This window comes from Sapajus apella, unplaced genomic scaffold (assembly GCF_009761245.1).
Source record: "Sapajus apella isolate SASKATOON/1434 unplaced genomic scaffold, GSC_monkey_1.0 scaffold161, whole genome shotgun sequence".
In the NCBI taxonomy this organism is placed as follows: domain Eukaryota; kingdom Metazoa; phylum Chordata; class Mammalia; order Primates; family Cebidae; genus Sapajus; species Sapajus apella.
In genome coordinates, this window is record NW_022437101.1 from 2,326,523 (window position 1) to 2,351,012 (window position 24,490).

The 24,490-nt window shown below is 39.1% G+C and overlaps 2 protein-coding genes across 7 annotated transcripts in view; one reads left to right on the forward strand and one right to left on the reverse strand.

The window, feature by feature from the left end:
* The window catches only part of PARG (poly(ADP-ribose) glycohydrolase), a 116,180-nt gene extending 96,669 nt beyond the window's left edge, over window positions 1–19,511 (reverse strand). Inside the window, exons 1-7 of one of the 5 annotated variants that reach the window (XM_032266856.1) lie at window positions 18,991–19,505; window positions 12,705–12,771; window positions 11,112–12,098; window positions 10,047–10,230; window positions 5,849–5,971; window positions 5,638–5,721; window positions 245–319 (exon numbers count right to left, since the gene is read on the reverse strand). In XM_032266856.1, the coding sequence (XP_032122747.1) occupies window positions 245–319; window positions 5,638–5,721; window positions 5,849–5,971; window positions 10,047–10,230; window positions 11,112–12,098; window positions 12,705–12,771; window positions 18,991–19,207 (1,737 nt within the window). In that variant the 5' untranslated portion in view covers window positions 19,208–19,505. Of the gene's footprint in view, window positions 1–244; window positions 320–5,637; window positions 5,722–5,848; window positions 5,972–10,046; window positions 10,231–11,111; window positions 12,099–12,704; window positions 12,772–18,990 lie in introns of all 5 variants that reach the window. The other 4 variants (XM_032266854.1, XM_032266857.1, XM_032266855.1 and 1 more) reach the window with 4 other exon arrangements.
* The window catches only part of TIMM23B (translocase of inner mitochondrial membrane 23 homolog B), a 29,329-nt gene continuing 24,343 nt past the window's right edge, over window positions 19,505–24,490 (forward strand). Inside the window, exons 1-2 of one of the 2 annotated variants that reach the window (XM_032266865.1) lie at window positions 19,505–19,784; window positions 22,549–22,607. In XM_032266865.1, the coding sequence (XP_032122756.1) occupies window positions 19,679–19,784; window positions 22,549–22,607 (165 nt within the window). In that variant the 5' untranslated portion in view covers window positions 19,505–19,678. The remainder of the gene's footprint in view (window positions 19,785–22,548; window positions 22,608–24,490) is intronic. The other variant, XM_032266866.1, reaches the window with a different exon arrangement.

The window sequence follows — 24,490 nt, forward strand, 5'->3', positions numbered from 1 at the left end:
TATACATTCCTATATAATGCTGACAATGGTATGAAAATATAACAGAAAATGTGTATAATAAAAGGATAAAACAAAATTCAATATTAACTCCTAATTATATTTACCTAAAATATACATATAAAATAATAGCAAATTTATAACTAAAAGATAATTATCTTAATGTGGCAGAATTATGGGTATTTTTCTCAAATCTTCTTATAGTGTTGTCAATGATATTTTCATAAAGAAATAAGCATATTTTTACCTTATCCCAGAAATCAATCAAAGCTGTAAAGTCCCATTTCTTAGAATATGCGACATTGTATTTCAGAATAGCATCCTGTGGAAAATGCAGAAATAAAACATCATGATATGGCCAAGTGAATGAACTATGAAGAGCCTGTCTTTTTTATGAACTACTTCCAGTACATTCCAAAATGTTAGACAAGCTTCCTACTACCTCCTCCTACTACTGATACAGACACCAATAGTTACAGACAAACATAATGAATACAAATTTATTATTCACTTAGAAAAATGAGATTAGAAAGGTCAACTAATAGGTGAAAAACATAGTTACACCCTAAAGCCTGCATTCTAAATAGGGTAATATACTCCAAACAGACAAAAACTGGATCTTGAGGGATAAAAAAATAGACTTAGATATCACAATTGTTGGTGGTCCTTGAAAGCGTCACATTATACATACACAAAGATACATAGTATATTTGTAGTATGAAAATTTCATGGGTCAGTTAATAGGGCTGAGATATAAATTTTTTTTTGTAAAAAAAAAAAAATAAATAAAATTTTCATGGGGACGAGGAGATTAGGAAAAAAATATTTTAAATGGCTCCTGGGATAGAGGGAAAGAATGAAAAACGGATGGAGAAACACTGGTCTAAAGTATAAAACGGTCTTTTTTCCTATACTATAAGGTATTTTTATACAATATATACAAATAATTATCTTCCTCCAGCAATTCACATAAAGTACACATATAGGTAGAATGAAAAGTCAAAATATTATGCCATCTACTGGTGTAGCTTTTAACCATTTGAATAGGCAATAGAAAGAGCCTTTATTTTTCGCTCACAAGTCATAACATAACATTTTCTATTAAGAATTAAGAGATTATGGCCTGCACGGTGGCTCATGCCTGTAATCATAGCACTTTAAGGCAGGTGAATTGTTTTGGAGTCCAGGAGTTCGAGATTAGCCTGGGCAACATGGCAAGACCCCTAGAAAAAAATACAAAAATTAACCAAGTGTGGTAGTGCATGCCTGTAGTCCCAGCTATTTGGGGGGCTGAGGTGGGAGGATTACTGGAGCCCCGGAGGTTGAGATTGCAGTGAGCCGAAATCACACCACTGCACTCCAGCCTGGTTGGCAGAGTGAGATCCTGTCTCAAAAACTAAATAAATAAGTAAAAGAAAGAAAGAAAAAACATGAAAAGATTTTAAGATTTTTTTTTTTTCCAGTCACTGGTATCTAATTTCAAAACCTCATAAAGTATTAAATAGAAATGTCTATCAATAGGTGAATGAATAAACAATGCATATACTGGAGCAAACTACCAATACACTGAACAACCTGGCTGAATCTCAAAAACCTTCATTTTAAGTGAAATGAAGCCAGACATACCTACTATGATTCCATTCATGTAGAATATATAGTGAAAAGAACAGATCAGTAGTTGTCTGGGGCCAGAGCAGAAAGAAGAATAGACTGCAAAGCTGGTAGAGAAATCTTTGGGGATGACACAAACATTCTGTATCATGATTACAATGAACACTTCATGGGTATGTGTAAATGTCAAAACTTATAAAATGACGCATTTTAAAAGGATATACTTTGTTATCCATAAATTATGATTTCTCAAAGCTGGTAAGGACAAACATTTTAAATAGCAATTGCAATCTAATTCTTCACTGTAATTCTCTAATTCTTTTAGTGTTTTATAATTAGCATTAAGCTCTAGCTCATCTTTATTTTTACTTCAGTCTTCAAGTCTCAAAAGTAGTCTACCATGAGGTTGCCTCTCATTAGAAAAACTGGATACTACTCTGTACTCTTATCAACTACTGAGTAAGTTCTTTTTCGTGCATAATTCATAATAAGCACAAAAAAATTCTTTCTGTGCAAATTGTCACATATATTATTTATATAAGTACTACTGTGTAAATCAACTTTTGAGGACGCTATTACTCTTAAAATTATGAATGTCTAATCCTTGTAAATCCAACATCAAGTACTATATAAACAGCAAAAAGATCATTATAGTCAATCAGAGGGATTTAACGTTTCCCTCTTCCTCTCTCAAAGCATTCTTTTAGCAAAGGAAATAATTACCACAAGCTGATAGAAAAATATCTCAATGGATTACTCTGTTCTATTGAATCTACCATAAGAGAAATGTGAAAAGAAAATTCAGATTAAAGCAATTACCCCTTCCTGAAATAATCATGGTGCATTAAGGAACTGCTAGAGAGGTAAGCAGACTGCGTAATTTAGAACACTATAATTTTTTTTTTTTTTGAGACGGAGTTTTGCCCTTTGTTGCCCAATCTGGAGAGCAGTGCTGCGATCTCAGCTCACTGCAACCTCCGACTCCTGGGATCAAGCAATTCTATTGCTTCAGCCTCCTGAGCAGCTGGGATCACAGGCTCCCACCACCAAGCTCGGCTAATTTTTGCAGTTTTAGTAAAGACGGGGTTTCACCATGCTGGCCAGACTGGTTTCCAACTCCTGACCTCAGGTGATCCACCTGCCTCGGCCTCCCAAAGTACTGGGATTACAGGTATGAGCCACTGTGCCCAGCCTCACTATAATTATTCTATTTGTGTTTGAAGAAATATGAAAATTCTTAAAAGCAGCCTCTGTTTAGAAGAATAAACATAAAGAACCTAAGATAGTATTCCTCAAATGGACTCCAGGTAGTACTCCTGGGTGGCCTGCTTTATGTGAGTTTATAATTTTGTTTTTAGAAAACAACAGCCAAATGACAACACACTTTAGGAATTAAGGCTGGTGCTATTGATAGACAAAAATAGTGAAAAGATTGAGCTGTCCTACTCAGTAGAACAATTTAACATACCACAGTACAGGTATGTTAAATTCTAAAAAACCTTGGTACACATGTGGTTGCTCATGCCTATAATCCCAGTACTTTGGGAGGCCGAGGCAGGAGGATCACTTGAGCTCAGGAGGCTGAGGCATGAGAATCGCTCAAGCCAGGAAAGTGTAGGTTGCAGTGAACTGAGATCGCACCACTGCAATCTGATGTTCTATATGAAGATCCCATCTTTGTATCCACCAATATCTATCAACTGTTCGTGATTAATAGGAAAAGTAATAATTGCAAAATAATTTCCTCTTTATGCAGTATTTTAAAGAATTTCTCAGCATACTATTTTGGGGTTTGAATCAGTGATTTGAAAATTTCTGTGCAAAAAAAAAAAAATACTGACTACAAATTGTTTTCACCATAATAAATACAAATCAAATGATGGTTCATTATACCTGAAATTAAAAAAAAAAAAATCAAGCTGATATAGCTGTACAAGCAGTACAGTGTTTAAGGAGTTGGCTGAGAGCAGTGGCTCACACCCATAATCCCAGCCAGCACCTTTGGAGTCCAAGGCATGTGGATCACTTGAGCCCAGGAGTTGGTGACCAGCCTAGGCAACAAAGAGAAACCCTGTCTCTACAATAAAATAAAATAAACAAAATTAGCCTGGGCATGGTATTATGTGCCTGTAGTCCCCACTACTCGGGAGGCTGAGATGAGAGGACTGCTTGAGCCCGGGAAGCAGAGGCTGCAGTGAGCCATGATCACACCACTCCACTCCAGCCTGGGTGACAGAGTGAGACCCAGAATAAAAAAAAAAAAAAAAGTATAAGGAATTTATATTTAGTTTTATGTTTGTACACATGTAATTAACATTATACTAAAACTAGTAAACTTTAGCAGAACTTGAGATTTTTTCCATTTAAAGAGTCTGCTTTTTGTAGTTGTGAGCTGTGAGTGGCTAGTGTATTGTTGGTGTTGCTGAAGGGAGGGTTGATCCTTCATTTGTTTGATACCTGCATTCAAGAGAATCCAGATTGTGTTGGGGAAGGGAGTGACTGTACTCATGGCTAACTTGAAGTATTAAAATAAGGCTGCCCCGAAAACCTTCTTAGTCACACAGGATCCCTGCAGCCAAAAGAGTACATGTTCCAGCTGCACAGAACAGAATGCTCTCAGCTTGCACAGCACCTTAGGTGTAGAAAGAATACACAGCTAAGGGAATGGTGTGGAGAAAGAACGTTGGAAATGTTCACATCCAGGTGGCTTTAGGGTCCTAAGGAGTGGAGAAGGATGGGACTGGGAGGTCTTCATGGAACTGTGTAGGAGTTTCCTATAGATAAATTACTGATCCACCATTTACTATCCCCAGTAAATGATGGTTGAATTAATATGTAACCAACTGCATTGTATCTAAAGTCTTAGAACTAGTCAGGTGCTCCCCACAATTAATACCATTTCTTACCCTGTAATCCTATCTGATTTTTAACAAACCATTAATAATTCTAAGCATAATCTCTATTTTGTTGTGTGGTTTTTTGGTAACTGTTTTAAATTAATCAATTTGTAATGTAAAAAAATAAATAAAGAGTCTGCTTTTTTTTTTTTTTTTTTTTTTAAAGAGCCCATTAGAAGATTGAAAAACACTGTCCCCAAGGAATAACGTCCTCAAAATACATAAAATACATTATGGTATAAGATATCAATGTTTTTCACATAAAGAAAAAAAAACACAGGAGTTAAAGAAAGGTATAGAAAGTTTAAGAATAACCTGCAAGTATCAGTAGAAAATATTAAGAAATCTGAGAAACTATTATAAGCTTTATCAGAAATAAAAAATAAAAAAAAATTTAAAAATAAATAAAAAAGAAATCTGAGAAACTACATACCAAATTAAGTCTTTGAAGGAAAATAAAACCCATTTTCATAGAAGTATAAAAAATTGTCACTGTTTATATTTATAAAAACATTAAAAGTTTTCATGGCTATAGTGCCCACACACACACACACACACACACACACTCATATTTTAGATATTAGAAAAACAATCTAATGCTTGCCCTTGCAGTCTTAAATGAAATATAAATATATCAAAAAATAAATTATTGTCAAAATATGATTAATAAATAAATTATTAAACTGCTAGAAGCTATATTAAGAGCAATAAAAACCTGAATGCTTAATGTATACTTTAATCATTACAAAACTCAGCTTCCCTTTGGGCAAATTTGGCTGAAGTCATAATTCTTTCCTGATTTAAAGATATTTCAGAAACATGATAATTTTAAAACAAAAAATAAAAAAGTAGCTTGGACTGAAGAAAATTGGATAGGGAATCAAGAAACAGAGGTATTATTCCTGGTTCTCCAAATTATTCTGTGTGGCTCCAGGCAAGTCATTTATAACTCTCAGTTCTTTGCATTTCCTAGTAGAATGTCTCTAAAGAGCCTTCCTTAGTGCCAGGTAGCTCACTTTGCATCTAAAGAATGTTGCTGAGTCTATTAAGACCAAAAAGTCTATGAGAGAGGAGACACAGGGCCATCTCTGAGAGATATGTGTAAGAGACAAGAATGGTAAAAAGAACATACCTTCAAGTTTTGGGGTCGTGTAAATTTGTTGAGAAGTGCAGTCTGAATGAGCTCCCACCGGCTCCCGGCAGTTCGCTCACCATTCTTTCAGAAAAAAGAAAAACATATGAGGAAGCTATTCTAAGTTCTTTTGCATTACAGAATCAAAGGTCAAACAAGCAAGTACTAAACCATTTTTCAGAGACTAAAAGAACCTTGGTTTTGTTCTTACCTCATCTTCTACTGGATACAAATTTTGTTCTGAACAAGGCATTTTAACGTGCTTGTTATCCCACAAATCTTTATAATGTGTTGGAAAAGGTTTAGGAACTTCTCCTGCTCGCAAAAGATCTACCTGAAATTGAGGGTAAACAAAATTGTCAGTGCATAAAAACTAAATGTAACTTCTACAAAATAATCCAAAGTAACCAAAGCAAATGCCATAAAATAACCAGCTCCCAGGCAAGAAACGCCAAAGAACCCTTCAGCTCTTTCCATTACTCACCTCCATTCAATCAGGTTCCAAGTCACTAGATCCAGTGTATATTCTAGCTCCAAACCCTCTAAGAATCCTTCTTTGTCTCAGCTTTTACCAAGTGCTTCCTATCCTTCTCCCTAACTCCAGCTGTTGCTAGACACATTCAGTCCCCAGAAAACCCTTACCATCACTTTGGAATAACATTATCTATCTAAAGAACTTCAGGCTTCTAATGCTATAAGGCCTATACTCTGATTCCAGAGGTCATCCTGATTTTCATATACTTTCTTATCAAAACACTATTCATTCCAAACAATTCTTAAACAAGATTTAAAATTCCTTAAACATAGCAAATTCATTTTCCTATCTATATGTCTGTATACATACTACTGTAGCTTCGCTTTTTAATACCACTACTACCAATTGCCACCTCCCCGCTTTATCTATTTAAATCTCTATTGTCACCTTCATATCTCTGCCAAGTTTTCATTATCTTTATGAAGTCTTTAGAAACGTTAAAGTAGGCAGTTATTTATCTTGTTTTGTTAGATTATTATAATGCTAAAGCACACTTGTTTTCCTTTCCCTCATTGGATCCCAAAATCCCTGAACATAACCATATTAACTTTGTATTCTGAATATTTAAGATAGAACCTGGCACATGCATATGTGTATGTGTATGCAGATACATGCAAATATATATATACACACATATGCTACTATAATAACTATTAAGTAAATGTTTGAGGAAGTGTTACAGTAGGTAGCCAGTCAGACATGAGTAGGGCAGGACAGGGCCCCTACTACCATGAGGAATGTCAGGCAACCATCAAGTGATGCACAGGCAGCTGTGAAACTGCCTCTCTAAAATAGTAATTGGATGCAGCCGGTAACAGGGAAAGGAGTCACCCAATACATAGAAAAACCTAAAACTGGTGATCAGCAACATCCTGGTAAGATCTCAGGAGTTGGGCAAGTCAGCTCCAGCATATGAGGCAAAATGGCAGAGTTTAACTGGTATATGGCCTTATAAGAACACTCTACTGGTAAGGGAAGAATGCTTCAAGCAAGCACGTGTACAACTGCAATAATCACACTGTGCGTGCAGACAGCCCACCTCAAAGGAAGAATCAGGGGAGAAGGGGGCACAACACCCTGGAAGCACGCCAACATATAAAACCTCAAGTCAAAGGTCAAACTATGTACTTGATCTCTCAAGTTGCCTGCTTGGCCCTCTTCCACGTGTACTTCCTTTCATTCCTGCTCTAAAGCTTTTTAATGAACTTTCACTCCTGCTCTATTTTCTCTTTTTTATTCCCATGCTTATTATCTCAGTGATTTTCAAGCTTTTGAAAATAGCAGAATCCTTTTTTCCCCTAAGAAATCTGACATAAAGTTGTTTAAAGTCAAACCAAAGCTATTTTTAGAAATACAGTTTTTATAGTGACTTTTACTTACTCTAAAATCAATAAGTGACGATGGGACAGTTTTAAGAACAAAATTTGAAATTAACAGTTAGGGATGAAAGCTAAAGCTTACATAAATCTACCATTTAGTTTACATTTATCTGTCTTACACATTATTAAGAAAATCCTAATTCACACACCTATACAGTTGCAAACGGTAACATTTTAAAAACTGTTTGATATTAGGCTAACTTCAGATAAAGGATAGCAAGAGAAGTTGGCTCTGTGGTCTGCACAAAAATAGGTTATCTTGGCAAAAACAGCTTGTTAAAATGTGGAATTAAGCATCTTCAAATTTGATTGTATAGTTCTTTTTTAACAAGTTTTTCACTGTTAAAAATATAATTTAGAAACGAAATTTGTATCAAACTTCAAAAGAACCCCTGAAGCACCTCTATGCAGCACAATTCAGTACATACTGTTGCCTTGCTTATCTCTTATCTGGCCTCTTACATTACCTCTTCTGGCTCCCGGTGTATTCACACTTGTTTTCCTTATATGCAGCTAGCTGTCTGATCAATCTTGCTACAGCACAAATACTGTCTGCACAGACATGAATGAAGTCTGGTTCCTGGCACTTGAAGTCCTCTATGATATGAACCTAATCCAATTTTCAAGTCTCTTCCTCTATTCCCCATCCAAATTCCACACTCCAGTAAAGGCACTGTTTTCCATCTCTAAAACAGATAGTTTTCAACCACACAGCCTTTTCTTATAAATCTTGTATATCTGGCTGGGTGCGGTGGCTAACGCCTGTAATCCCAGCACTTTGGGAGGCCGAGGCGGGCGAATCATGAGGTCAAGAGATCGAGACCATCCTGGCCAACATGGTGTAACCCCATCTTACCAAAAATACAAAAGAATTAGCTGGGCGTGGTGGCATGTGCCTGTAGTCCCAGCTACTCGGGAGGCTGAGGCAGGAGAATTGCTTGAACCCGGGAGGTGGAGGCTGCAGTGAGCCGAGGTCGCGCCACTGCACTCCAGCCTGGTGCCTGGTGACGGAGTGAGACTCTGTCTCAAAAACAAAAAAAAAAAAAAAAATCTTGTATATCTGTCCAGAAGTCTCCTATCCTACTAACTCCACCTCAGAAATTTATGCTCATCTTTTAAAGATCAGCTCAAACCCCATAACTTTGCTCAATGTTACTGCCACTTCTAAACATGTCAAAGAATTCTGAATTTCAAAATAGTTAATCACATCTACACTAAACTGTATGTTAAAAGGGATCATGTCAATTTTTTTAGTAGTGCATGTGAAATCTACATAAAGATTAATAAATGAAATGAATGTTTAAGACTACCCAGCAAGTGACAGAAATCTAAAACTGGATTATCATGATGGTCACATAGCTCAATAAATGGACTCAGTAACACCAAATTGAGCACTTAAAATGGGTGAATTTTTATATACCTCAATAAAGTTATTTTTTAAAAGCAAGAACACACAGAAAGTACAAAAGAGGTTACTAGGAACTAGGGGAAGCAGGGAAGAAGGTATAATAATTTAATATGTACAGAGTTTCTGTTAATGTAGTGTTATGATATGCACATTGGTTTCTGTCCAGGTCCGTGGCTCATAATTGCCATAGCCCTTGTCTTTTGTTATAAAGTTAGTCTTTAGTTATGTTTTGTTATAATGTTGTTATGACATTATAATGTTAAAACAAAGACCATAACAGCCTTCTCCGAAAACAAACCCCCTTCTTGCCTGGGGACTATATTGCCATTGCAGGACTAACGAAGTAGCCACAAGATTAGAAATTATGGTTTAGGAGCTGTGTAGCTGGAGGCTACAAGATTTTGACCCTCCCTAACCTGCAAAGATCAGTGCTTGAGATACTTTGCAAACCCTGCACTTGATGGATCAGCTGGCCCCACCCGGATGGATAAACTGGCTCTTCTGATCTTGTGGCCCCCACCCAGGAACTGACTCAGCACAAGAGGACAGCTTCAACTTCCCATGATTTCCTCTTCTGATTCAACCAATCAGCACTCTTGACTCACTGGCCTTCCTCCCCCACAAAATTATCCTTAAAAACTCTGATTCCTGAATGCTCGGGGAGACTGATTTGAGTAATAGGAAAACTCTGGTCTGCTGCAAAAAAAAAAAAAAAAGGGTTGGGGGGCAAAACTGTATAATGATTTAAGGACACTAAACCATACATAACTTTGAATTTTAGGGATGAATGCAGGATTGTGCAGTGACTGCAGAATACTATAAATTGAGTAAAAAGAAAAAAAAAAGAATCCAATGAGGTTTCTTAAAAATACTGAAAATATTTCAACTTTATCAGCTGACAATGATTGCTAATTTGTTAAGTTCTATATTATTATTTTATTTCTTTATTCTGTAGACTTCTCAGTATTTTATATACGCAGAAAACAGAAGACCTTTCTAAACCTTGGTCTGTTTTTCCACTTAATAAATATCACAATAAATGAGGACTTCCAGTCTTCTCTCATCATCGGTAAGGGGTGCTACCTACCCGAATAGTTACTGTGTGATTGGCAGATGGTCTCAAGAGAGGCAGCCGGATCCCACACCAAGGCATTCTTCTCATCTCCTCAATGGGAGTTCCAAGCCACTTCTTATCTGGAGAAAGGTGAGGCGGAACGTATTTAGGGATCTTCCTTTCTGTTCTTTGATGTTTGGTCTCGCATTGTTCTTTTCTAAGGTCAAGACAAATGTATCTAGTCACAAATTATTTACTGTTTCAATTCCATTAGATACACAAGCACAAAACTTACCCAGAACTTCATTGTTTAAAGTACGCATACTTGCTCACTTACTTTATATGTTTTATATTTACAATCAAAAGAAAAACTTATAAAGCTTATAATAAAACTCACGAGCTTATTTTCAACAGCCTGTGGAAGAAAGTTCCAAACACATGTAAATCGCCTTCTCAAAACAGAAATGAGTCATGGTTCACAGTATCATCTACATAGTAATTTTTAATGAAGTGAACTCACTCTTGCATGCTGATCGCACTATTTCAGGAAACTCAGATCACAGAAATCATTGAGGGGATTTAAGATTCCATATGGGGTAATGGCAAAATATAAGCTTTGTAATCAGACACACCTGGACTTAAATCCCAGAATTACCATTCAGAAGGTACATGATTCCAGCAAATTCTCTAACCTAAATCTCAGTTTTCTCATTTAGTAAGTACAATACCATCTGTCTGCCTGTCACCACATTAGACAAAATATAAAAAGTGTAATATACAATGGCCTAGAAAAAAAGTCTAACTGAAGAAACAGTAGCTACTATCAACCTAGTATTTTCATGTTCTAATAATTCCCATAAATACCAAAAGTAAGTTCATAAAAATCTGATTTCTAGTATGTATTTTACTTCTTGTTTTCTGTTTCTAGCCTTTTTAGAGTTTAAACTTTGGAGTCTAAGTTTAAATTTAGCATAAGTAGTTAACAAGAAACATAACCATTTCTTTGCTTTACTAGAAATCATAGCTTCCTTAAACTCCCTTACAAAACTATAAAGCATATTACGTTATTGGAAAGATACTCCTAACAGAAAAAATTACCTTCTGTCCTCTGCTTTGGGCATTCTCATGAAATGATCTGTGATTTTAGAATCCTTTTTTCCATGTTGCTTGGAATTTCTGCATTCTACATTCAGGCTAGGAATATTTCCAGGTAGTTTAGCATTTAAATCATTCAATCCAGTGCGACTTTCTCCTCCTTCAAATTGGAAATGTAATCTACCTTCACCTCCCTTAGTAGAGTGCCGTTTCCTAAATTCAGTGTCAGCTTCTCTTGCTTGGCACCTTGAAGGTTTATTTGCTGTTTGGGAGGAACTACCATCTTCTTGTTCATCAAAACCTGGACTTGTCTCCTCATCTGCTTCTGAGTCCTGACAACTATTTTTGGAATTATCTACATCCATTGGTGACTCAGGTTCACTTTCCTTCTCAAATGGAGGAGAATTTCCTAGGCAACTTTCTTGTCTACTCAATTTGTTGTCATTTTTTGGTCCAGTACCAACATCCTCAGAGCCAACATCTGATAACGGACTCTCTGGCACCACGTTTGTCTCCTCCTGCTGACAACTTGCACAGTCTTCCCCAAGATGGCAAGACTTGCTGCACCTCCGGTGGCTTCTGCCTTCTCTGGCCTGTTCATCTTCTGTAGTCTGCTTTGCATTTGCAAGCTTTCCAGTTGTAAGAAACTGTTGATTGTCTCTATTTTCTTCACTGTCTGTGTCACTGTGATCATCATTTTGAGGTGACCGATCAATGTTAGCATTACTAAACTGCTCTGATACCAGAGTTACAGTCTGAGGTTCACTTTCCAAAAGCTGCTCCATGTGTTTCCCTTCATTTTGCCACTTACACATCGTTGCAGTCTGATGCTGGTTCAAATATTGCATACTTTTTTCAGTGGGTGACTTATCAAGACTTAGCTTAGAAACATTTTCTAATTTTTCTACATTATGTTGGTACAAGTTATCTTTACGTACAGAACTCATCATGGATTCTATTCTTGTATTGTTGTTTTCTTTACTATCCAAACTACAAGAGAACAGAAAGAACTAAAAACAACTTATAATACAAAAAAGCCACTTATCCAATCATACCTAGTATCACAGCAGTAATTAAAGTTCATGTGGTTACCTGAGCACACAGCATGTTCTTCTGTGACTCCATGTCTCTGCATGTGCCCCTAATGCCCTGCCCCCAGCCGTGTGTCTGGCAAACACCTGCCTTTCCTTCAAGTCATAAATGTCACTCACCTCTCTATGAAGTCTTCTTCTTTAGGTACCAAAGGTAAAGTTGAACATTTGTTTCTTCTATACACTAATCACCACTGTGCCTTGCTCGCACCTCTACTGCTGCATCTATCACGCTTGGCAGTAATTATGTGTTTTTGTGTCTGTGGCCACTGCTACAGTGTAAGTATCTTAAAGATACAGACTATTCCTCTCTCACCTTGGTGTCTCCAGTATACAGGACAGTCCCTGGCACACAGGACTCTCTAAAAAATTGCTTACAAGTTGATTTCGAATGAACATAGGTAAAGGAGAACAGAAAAGCATGAACAAAGAGAAAATACTAAAGCAGCAAGATAAAACATCCATGCGTTGTTATTCATTTCTCTATATAGGAATGTTTCTATACCTTTCTGATTCCGCCGTCTCGATTCCTTTAGTGTCCATCCAACTGGTAATAGTCTTTTGTTTGTTAACTATAAAAAAAAATGTATATTCATACATTCCTTCAAATAGAAAAAAATTTACAGCATATTATACATGCAAGGCACTATGCTAGGTTCTACGGTTAAACAAAAGATTAATAACTCAAGTATTTGCCCTCAAGTAATAAGGGATACGACAGAAACATAAATATTAATACATATGACATAGGGTAGAAAGTGACTGGTGCCGAAAAGAGTTGGTATGGCCTAAAGGATAAAAGCAGCATAGGCTATGGAATCAGAATATCTGGATTCAAATCCTGGCTCTTCCATTAGCTTCCTATGTTACTTTATGAGTGGTCATTTCTCTGTGTCTCAGATCCCTCATTTGTAAAACATGCAAAATAACAGTATCTCTCATGAGGTAAGGCTTAATTTAAGTAAAAATAATTCATGTAAAGCATTTAGGGCATTATCTGGTTTATGCTTAGTAAATGTTGATTCTTAATTATCATTATTATTAAAATAGGTCCTGATAAAGGAATTAAGGTTATTTCCGAGGAAGAGATTACTTCAGTGAACAGGAAAAAGTGGAAGTGGGCATAATTAGGTAAGATTTTTTGGGAAGAGGTAAGCCTTGAATTACGCCTTGAAAAGTAAACATGTAGTCACATAAAGAGAAAATAAAGAAAGCAACAAAAAATATGGTTGAATAGTCAGCCAGGATCATATCATACAGTAGGACCTTGAATGACCCACAAAGAGAAGTACAAAAAGATGTTGCAAGATATGATTCCTCTCCTCTAGGAGGCTCACAGTCATGCGTGGCAGCCTGGAGGATAAATCTGAGGGACAAGAAGGAAGAGCCTATTGCCGGAAACCACGGAGGAAGCTACTGGTCCAGGTCAGTGGATCCTAAACTATCTGGATCATCAGGAAGCCGGCAATAAATGGACCTCGGGGCCACACCCCAGTCCTACTGAATCAGAATCTATATGTAAGTAGGATGAAGGCATGATGGGAGCTGGAATATATGTTTTTTTCCAAAAGTGATTTTGATGATCCACTAGATTGAACAACTACTGCCCAAGAACATAAACTAGTCCTTGTGAGAATAGTAAAATTGAGGGAAGTTATTACAACCTTCACAACAATAGGGGAGGTTAAAAGTGACTTTAACCAAGCTTTAAGCTTGAGAGACTTGAAAAATGATGACATCCTTAAGTAGAAATATGGAATATAAGAGATTTGTGTTTAGGAAAAAAAATATGATTAGGTCAATTCTGCACATCCTAATTTGAGATCCAAAGAAGTAACTACATAGAAATGACCAGCAGACAGTAGCAAAAGTAGATTTGATAGCTCAGGAGAGGGAGATGCAATATAAACAAATACAAGCCACATTTTATATAACCATTAGAAATAAGTATGCTGTCGAAGTTGAATATACTGAATAGGGACTAAATGTACATCATATTTTATTATCAGAAATAAAATCTTAAACATTCTCAAATGTTTAAGGTTTGAGACATTCACTAAATTGCAATGTAAGAATCTCAGCATCCTATGTCATAGGATCTTTCTTATTTACCTACCTTTCCTCAAACACCATACTGAGCAAAACAGATGCAGCCTCAAATATATGAAAATCAATGGTTTATTTATCATTCAGATAATGGCATAATCAAAATACATTTCAGACAGGGAAAATTTTATACCAGAAAAATATACCTTCCACAAAATACTAATAATGCAGCTAGTAAAAGTCTTTGATTAGTGTTTCAAAAAAGTTTATATCACAAAAAAGTAATTATACATAGTGATTTCTTACTGTTAAACATCATTACTTTAGTGATTTTATTTAGTATTTCTGTAGTAGATCAGGCTTCAGAGAAAAAATAAGCTTCAGTCAGAGGGATGAACCATTTGATTCTGAAACTTTTTCTATAGTTTCGTCTTCTCAATTTTTCTAAACTGTACTATAGACCAAATTACAGACCAATAAATGCCAAAACATTCATTTTTTGAGTCGGTTTAGAAGTTAAAACATCTTTTTTCTATAAAGATTAATGTTAAGATACAAAGACTAGGTTCCTAAAATACACACGAAGCACATACTACAGTCATATGTCTACAGAACCTAAAGACTGCACACATTATTTCATGAAAAACCAGGAGTGTTCCAGTGATGGTGAGGAAGAAGAGAGCTCCCTCCTATAGCCCTGACTCTGAGAATGTGTTCTCTCTCCAGCTTGACGCTTCCTGAAGCCTGAGGAAGGGATGAAGGAGGAAAAGCAAGAGGTGAGGAATCAGTATCTTCTGCTAAAAAACACTGCTCAATCTCTCTTAGGGCCTGAGAGAAAGGACTGCTTACTGCTCTTTCCAATATCACTACTTTTGTCTTCCTAAGGTTTCCTTCCCAACACACCACAGGACTATGTCAGAGCTTTATCTTTCTTACTCCTGAAGGAAGCATAAAATGATGCTTTCCACGTTTCCTAGAAATTTTAACTAGAAATAGTTAGAGCATACAAAAAGAGAGGCAATAAGAAGTGATGAAAAGATATAAGATCTTTGGTCAGATAGTCTTGTGTTGAGATCTTTGTTCTGTCATTTACTAGCACCCTCTTGGTCAAGTTACTTTACTTCGCTAAGCCTTTATTTCCTCACCCAGAAAATGAAGCTAATAACACCTACTTCTAAGAGTTATGCAGATCAATTACAATGTAAAAGTCACAGAAAATATTGTGTCCTGCCTCACAAAGCAGCAAATATATTATCAATATGTTATCAAATATGTTGTATCCCAACATTTCCACCTAGTTTTTTTTTTTTTTTTTTCCCACTGAGAGTAATTCTCCCACTTTGACTTCACATCATTTACATTTATTCTCATCAGTAACATTACTGAGGGTATTTTAATCAGCAGGTCATTCAATTAACAGCTATAGGTCATTCAATTAACAGCTATATACAAGCAAGACACAAATGCCATAAAATTCTCCAGCATTTCAAAGAACACACCACTTTCACAAAAAGTCTAAAGCAACAGATTTGGATAAACCCTTCATCATCACAACGCAAGTGTGCACAGTCCTTTTCTTTCTTCCTTCCTCTCCCTCCCTCCCTTCCTTCCTTTCTTTTTCAGAAGTGGAGTCTCACTATGTTGTTCAGGCTAGATTGGAACTCCTGGGCTCAAGTGATCCTCTTGCCTTAGCCTCCTAAGTAGCTGGGACTACTGGTGCATGTCACCATGCCCAGCAAGATTTGCGATTTCAATCAATATAAGAAATGTGCCCAGGGAGATAAATAATATAAAATTTAAAGATACCCAATAGATATCCATTTCTCTACACTACCTACTTATCCTAGGATAATTATATATAAAAATTTAAATACCAAGTTCCTAAAGGAATCCCAAAAATTCTAACAATGGGGCTTTTGTTGAAATACAGACTTTGAACATTCTGTTAATGTTCAAAGTTTGTGTCCAGTGCCAGGTATTAGATAGCATTTACACATGTGAAATACAGCCCCAAGTATTCATTTGGTACCTCTTCTGCAGAAATCTTAATTAAGATCCAATCAGTGAGGACTGACTGCCCCCACCCATATTGGCAGCTAACTCCTCCTCCTTTACATGCAAATAAGGTTAATGAAACCACAAATTATCCTGTCACAGAAGCTGAAGTACACCTGAATATAAACCAGATGTTCACCTTCAGTTCCCTCTCCCCTATACCAAGTTCTCTAAAATCTATACCCTAAATTTTAAATCCATCTCTTCCTTATACCCTTTAAACACATCACTTATTAGACAACTGCCATTTGTTTCTTGCAACTAGTCTCCCTGTCTACAGTCTTGACTATCCAGTGTTCTACAACTACAAATGACCAGTTATTTTTCAGTGAAATAATACAGACAACATAAGAATGCATCACACATAGTAAGGTTAAGTATTATTTCATGAAACATTTATTTCAGTTATAAATATGGCTTATTTGCCAGGTTACATATATTTCTTACTCTGTGTACCAGACAAAGTTTATGCTGTGGGTTATTGTTAGAAAAGTCCAAAAGCCACTGCTTAAGCCATATTTTCTAAAATATTAACCAAATGGTATTCCCACTCTTAAAGCTTTTTAGTGGTTTCTCCATTAACTGCACAATAAGGTTGAAATTCCTTAAAATGGAACTTGAGTTTCTTCATGATAAGCTCCCGCCTATCATCCAGCTTCATCTGACACTCCTCTGTCACCTTATGCTCTAGTCTTACCAACTTTTGCATGTCTTTTTCCCTCTGCGTGTATAGTTTTCTTCTCTGGATTTATACAGCAAATCTTGCTCATCTTTCAAGGCTTAGTGCAAGTCTGCTCCTTACTGCCCCTTAGTTCTAAGACATCTAAGTGTACACCCTTCACCAGAGAACTGCCTGAGCTCTGCCAGCCTCTTGCACTGTTAACCAATACATCCTTTTTGAAATGCTCTCCTTTACCTGACACAAGCCAGGCTTTCCTCCCACCTCTGCAGCCGCTTCTCTTCAGTCTACCCTTGAACGTAGGTGTTCCTAAAGCCTCTGCCCTAGGTCACCTTTACTTCTCTACATGTTTATATGTTCTTAACTATGCCCATAGCATCCATTATGATGTTTATGCCAAAAACTCCCCAATCTACAACTCCAGCACAGAAATAATTCTTCTGAGGTAGAAATTCAAGTAGCCCATTCTTTCCTGAATCCACCCCCTTCCCTATTGCCAGCATTCAAGTCTAAGCTACAATTATTTCCAACCTAGATTAACTCCTTAACTGAGTCTTGGGGCTCCACTTAAGTTCCCCTTCAATCCATTCTTTATTTTCTACACACCAGCCACAGACTTTTCAACAAATCTAATGAAGTCACTCCCCTACTAAAAACACTTGAGTAGCATCTCATTGCCCTTAAAGTTCAAAATCCTTAGCACTGTCTACATATCCAATTTGATTGACTTTTCTCTACCACTCTGCAGCCTCATCTCTTTCTGCTCTCTTGTGTTTACTCTACGCATCAGTTGCACTCTTTTTTTTTTTTTTTTTTTGAGGCGTAGTTTTGCTCTTGTTGCCCAGGCTGGATGGAGTGCAATGGTACGATCTCCGCACACTGCAACCTCTGCCTCCTGGGTTCAAGCGATTCTCCTCTCTCAGCCTCCTGAGTAGCTGCGATTACAGTTGCCCGCCACCACGCCTGACTCATTTTTTCTATTTTTTGTAGAGACGGGGTTGCCAGGCGCGGTGGCACACGCCTGTAGTCCCAGCTACTCGGGAGGCTGAGGTAGGAGGATCGCTTGAGTCCAGGAGTTCTGGACTGTAGTGTGCTATGCCGATTGGGTGTCCGCACTAAGTTGTAGTGGGATGGCGCCTGTGAATAGCCACTGCACTCCAGCCTGGGCAACATAGCAAGACCCTGTCTCTATTTAAAAAAAAAAAAAAAAAAAGAGAGAGAGAGAGACAAGGGCCAGGCAGGTCTTGAACTCCTGACCTCAAATGATCTACCCACCTCGGTCTCCCAAAGTGTAGGAATTACAAGCGTAAGCCACCGCGCCCGGACTCAGTTGCATTCCTGTAACACTTCCTTACTTCCTCTTCACCTAACTCCTCCTACTCATACTAAAGTCCTCAGAATAAGGATTTCATCTTCTGGAGGTCTATCTTCGATCCCATAAATTAGGTTAGGTAGAACAATCTGTCCTTCATCTGTCAGAACATCCATCACCTTTTATTATATTAACTTTTGCTATTGTCTATCTCTCCAGATAGATTTTAAGATATGAAGGCAGAGGCCAAGTTTCTCTTGTTCAACACTGTATGCCAGGGACGAGTACAATGCCAGCCTAGACTAATAGTTCTGCACCCTGGGACCCAGAATCTGAACAAGTGAAGTTGTTTTCCTCCTATCTAGAGGCTGAAATGCCCTACTGTTTCACATACACAATTAAGTCTTCTTGACGGCTAAGGCAATTTCTCAATCAAACCTGAAGAATCAAACAGGTGGTGGCGTCTCCTGCCATTTTCCGCCCTATGAGTGACCGCTCATCAGAGTTTCTCACCTCAATCGCACCGGGAAAAATGCGGCCCCATTCACCCACTAGTGGGTTTGGTAGCTCAACAAGTGGACCTCAAAGTGATGATGCACACAAGACCAGAAAGGAGTGACTGGAGCCCTTGGGTCCTTAGACTGAGACCAGAAGGTTAGGGCCGAGGCGAAGGACAAACATTTTTATTTCCCCACGTACCAAGCGAGGTGGCGCTGCCTCTGTGCTGTCCCGCCCGCCCTGGGACGCAGGCTGGAGAGGACGGTGGGACCCTGAGCTGCACGAGAGCGTCCTTGGTGTCGAGGACGCGCCTCTGCCTGCTGGGAAAGCTCCGGGCGTCGGAAGCAGCCGGCGAAGTTGCAGCGGCGCCCCAGCGGGGTCGCTTGGTGCAGGGTTCACAGCCGGGGCCCGCATTCATGCTGGGACCCGCAGCGCACTGTCCCCGGGCCGGCCCGGGCAGAGAGCCTCATTCACTAACCCTGAGAGGGACGGACTGCGCCTCCTTCTCAGCGTCTCCCCGCACCATTCCCTCTCTGCCGCTGCCTGCTTCTGCAATTGCTGATCCGCCGGCCTCCCAAGTCAGGCCGTAAACAGTCCCCTGCCTTCCCTCTTCCACTGGCACCCCACCTGCCTCAGCATGCGCCGCTTTGATTCGGGCTTCGTTCACTTTCCCACCACCGGAAAGCTGCCGTTAGGCGCTTCCGGCTTCCGGGGCGCACACTGCCGCAAAGCGGAAGTGTGGTGCTTAGTGGGAACCGGCGCCCGGAAGGTCGGCGTGTGAAGGAGGCGCTGGCAACGCGGGGTTACCCGCAGTTTCAGAGAAGCAACGGCCCAGCGGAACACCCAGGCTTGAGGCAGCAGCGGGAAGCACCCGGTTTGCTGCGATACCATGGAAGGAGGCGGGGGAAGCGGCAACAAAACCACTGGGGGGTTGGCCGGCTTTTTCGGAGCTGGCGGAGCAGGTTACTCGCACGCGGACTTGGCAGGCGTCCCGCGTAAGTATGGGGCCTAGCTTGCGATCATTTCTCACCGGTTCCTGCGTCTACGCCAAAGTGGCGTGTCCCCTGTTTCATGTTTTGGTTTTTTCTCTTCCTGGCATTCACAAGCTTCACTGTCACTGGTGGGTTTAGCGTATCTGCATGGCTGCTCTTTCAAGATCGAGTGTGAGGGCGACGGATCTCCTGTGGAAGCTGTCCGTGATTGACCTGGACTGGCGAGATGATGCGTGTTTTCTTAGGTTTATATCCAAGCCTCGTACCTTTTGTGTGTGATGGGCCGTGTGATTGACCCTTGATTAAAAGTAGAGCCCTTCTTTAGAAGTGAATATATCCCAACAGTAAGCCTATAGTTAACTTTTTAGTACACAGCGACATATTCTGAACCCTCTGGTAGCCGTCAGGGCAGAACATTTCAGTAATATTGCATATAAGTTAGGAATAAATATGATTTGAGACAGGCTGGGAAACCATCTTAAGGAGCTAGGAAGTAAGCTGAACTTTAAAGGTGTATAGACATGAAGAAACAAGACAGGTAAGAAAAGGAAATACGCAAGATCAGGGATACAGGGGCATGAATTTGCCTTTGCCTCTCCTCAGTTTTTTATTTTCTTTTTTTTTTTTAAGACAGAGTCTTCCTCTGTCACCCAGGCTGGAATGCAGTCGCGTGATCTCGGCTTACTGCAGCCTCCGCCTCCCAGATTCAAACGATTCTACTGCCTCAGCCTCCTGAGTAGCTGTGACTACAGATGAGTGCGACCATGTCCGGCTAATTTTTTGTATTTTTAGTAGAGACAGGGTTTCACCGTGTTAGCCAGAATGGTCTTGATCTCCTGACCCCGTGATCTGCCCCCCTGGGCCTCCCAAGGTGATAGGATTACAGGCATGAGCCACCACGCCCAGCCTCTCCTCAGTCTTTAATAAGAAAAGACCTTTCATGTCCGTAGTGTCACCTTTGTCAAAAAACTGAATCTAGAACACGAGGTGTTTTGTTGTTTTTAAGAGTCAGAACCTCATTCTGTCAACCAGGTTGGGGTGTGGTGGCATGATCGTTACTGAAGCCTCGCACTCCTGGGCTCAAACAATCCTCCCAGCTAAGCCTGCTAAGTAGCTGGACCTATAGGTACGTGCCACCACGCCTGGCTAATTTTTCTTTTAACTTATTGTGGAGATGGGGTCTCCCTGTGTTATCCAGGCTGGTCTCAAGCTCTTGAGCTCAAGCCATCCTCCTGTCGGCCTCTCAAAGTGCTTGGATTCCTAGGCCTGAGCCTAGCTAGGTACCTGTGTAGAACACAGTTTCATATTAATCTTAATATCTCTGAGTTTCACGGCACAAAGAGCACCCACTTCCTTAATGTGACGATATTGTTACATAAATTTGATTAAGATTTGAAAGTAAATTGAGGGACCGGTGAATTAACACCATTTACTGAGCTTCTGCAGTGTGCTAGCTACTTTTCTGGGTGCAGGACTGTAGCAGTTTTTTTTGTTTTTGTTTCTTTTTAAAGAGGACTTGCTCTCACAGAACTTACATAATACTGGAGTAAGCCAACAAACATAAATTAAAACATTGCAGTTAAAGTGCTGTAAAGGGAATAAAGTAGTAGAGTCATGAGATTGTGATGGAAGCAGGAGGCCATTCAAGAATGGGTTAGGGAAAACATCCCAAGGGAGTTGACATTTGTGCTGTGACCCAAATACAGTACAAATGCTTGGGAAGTGAGTATCCAGGAAAATAGCTAGTGCAGATATCCTGAAACAACAAATTTGGCATGTTTTAAGGAACAACTCTTAGGCCAATCTGTCTTCGTAGTTACAAGGAAGTTGGATCAATTGAAGATAGATCAAGAGAGATAGGGAATGGCAGTTAATGTAAGGTTTTGTAAGTCATGGTAAGGAGTTTGGATTTTCTTTAGAAAAATCACTGTAGTTTCTATGTAGACAGTGAATTGAAGGGGCAAGAGAAAGCAAGGAGTTAGGTAGGAAGTTGTTGCCATGAGATCTGTTGGTTGTACAAGGATGGTAGCAATAGAGACTATGATAAGTAACACAATTCAAAATAGGCGTTAAAAATAGAACTAACAACTCCTAATTGATGAAAAGATTAGAGCCATGGGTGATGCATAGATTTGTGAATAACTGCTGAGATACAGAAGGATTCAAAGATTGACAGGTTTTACTGTTTTCAGTGTTAGTGAATTCAGGTCTGGCCTTCTGAAAGTTTGTATGTTCTTCTGCACAGACCCACATCCCTGTGGTGATGATCCAAGGATTCTCTACGTTGCCACAGTAAATCTGTTGTCAATAGTAATATCAGAAGAAACTGCCTTGAAATACTTATATAGAACATGTACACAGAAAACCCAACCACTGTTTATCCCATGAAATTAATTAGTCTTTTCTCAGTCCTATTTTGCAGTTTACATACTTAGCAAACATTCTTGTACTAAAGTGAAAGAAATTAGCTTTATAAATGGCTTGGGCTGTGCTTCCTATAAGTTTGATAGTCTGATCTGTGTCACTGCCAATATCTGATGGGTATAAAAGCCTAAGCCAACCAGTGTAAGACCTGGTTTGGGATTGAGGATCTCAGGATCAGTCAGTCCTTAAACTGACAGATAGGGAGGATAAAATGGGAAAAAATTTTCACCTTCAGTGAGCCTGTAAAAATTGCAAACACATGTAACAGTCAGGAGCTGGATTAACTCTTAACTGAATTAACTAAAGAATTTTGTTAAAATGTGACATTTTGTTTTCTCTCTAGTAACTGGTATGAACCCTCTGTCTCCTTATTTAAATGTGGATCCACGATACCTCGTGCAGGTAAGATTGAGATTTTTACTAGTTTGGTGTGCTACCTTACTATTTAAAAAAAAAAAAAAAAAAAGCCAAGTGCTTATTATGCTGACTTGAACTATGACATACACTTCTGGAGGCAGTAAGTCTCTGGTCTCCGTTCACCCATTTTTCCTCACAAACCCTACAAGCTTGGCCTGCATCTCTCTGAAACCAGTTAACTCCCTTCAAAGGCTTATTTTTTAAAAACCAAAGTGGAATTAATTTTTAAAAGCACTCCAATGAAAGTATCGGGATGCATAATTTCAAAGTGTGTGGGTTGGCTTTTTTCTTTTCTTTTCTTTTTTGAGGCAAAGTTTTGCTCTTGTACCCCAGGCTGGAGTGCAATAGCACAATCTCTGCTCACTGCAACCTCAGCCTCCTAGGTTCAAGCAATCCTCCTGCCTCCACCTCCGAAGTAGTTGGGACTGCAGGTGTCTGCCACCGTGCCCAGCTAATTTTTGTATTTTCGGTAGAGACAGGGTTTCACCATGTTAACCAGGCTGGCTTCGAACTCCTGACCTCAGGTGATCAGCCCGACTTGGCCTCCCATACTGCTGGGATTACAGACAAAGTGTGTTTTAAAGCTCAATTTGCAATATCTGGGTTCTTTTGACTAAGGATCAGAAGTTTCAAAGAGTATATTAGGAAAGGAAGGTTGATTTAACATCTGAAAATTAATGTATTGTGCCATATCAATTTATAATAAAGCAATCAAGGAAATAATACAGTACAAAGACCATGCTTATCTCAGTAGATTCACAAAAAGCATTTGACAACATCCAGCACTCCCTTTATGATTAGAAAAACAAACTAGGAAGGCCGGGCGCAGTGGCTCACGCCTGTAATCCCAGCACTTTGGGACGCCGAGGCGGGTGGATCACGAGGTCAAGAGATCGAGACCATCCTGGTCAACATGGTGAAACCCCGTCTCTACTAAAAACTACAAAAAATTAGCTGGGCATGGTGGCGCGTGCCTGTAATCCCAGCTACTCAGGAGGCTGAGGCAGGAGAATTGCCTGAACTCAGGAGGCGGAGGTTGCGGTGAGCCGAGATCACGCCATTGCACTCCAGCCTGGGTAACAAGAGCGAAACTCCGTCTCAAAAAAAAAAAAAAAAAGAAAGAAAGAAAAACAAACTAGGCTGGGTGCAGTGGTTCACATCTGTAATCCCAGTACTTTGGGAAGCTGAGGTGAGTAGAGCATTTGAGACCAGGAGTTCGAGACCAGCCTGGCCAACATGACAAAACCCTGTCTCTACTAAAAATACAAAAATTAACCGGGTGGGGTGGTGCCTACCTGTGATTCCAGCTGCTTCAGAGACTGAGGGATGAGAATCAGTTGAACCCTGGAGGCAAAGGTTGCAGTGTACCAAGATCGCGCCACTACAGTCCAGCCTGGGCAACAGAGTGAGACCCTATCTCTAAATAGACAGACAGACAGATAGATCACTCAGTCAACCAATCTAGACATAGAAGGGACTTCAGCCTAATAAATGGCATCTACGGAATATCCAAAGCGAACATACTTAATGGTAAAGGACTGAATACATTCTCTCTAAGATCAGGAACAAAATAAGTATGTTTAGTCTCATTTGTATTCAGCATTGTCTGGCCAGGTCAATTAGGCAAGTATATGAAATGGCAGTCAAATTGAAAAATAAGTTAAATTATCTGTTATAAGTGATATGATCTTATCTATAGAAAATCGCAAGGGAAACCACAAAAATCTATTAAAACTAACAACCGAGATCAGCAAGTTGCAGAATACAAGTTCAATTTACATAAATCAAATATATTTCTAGACATTCGCGATGAACACTACAAAAATGAAGTCACAAAAAATTCATTACCAATAACATCAAAAAGCAAA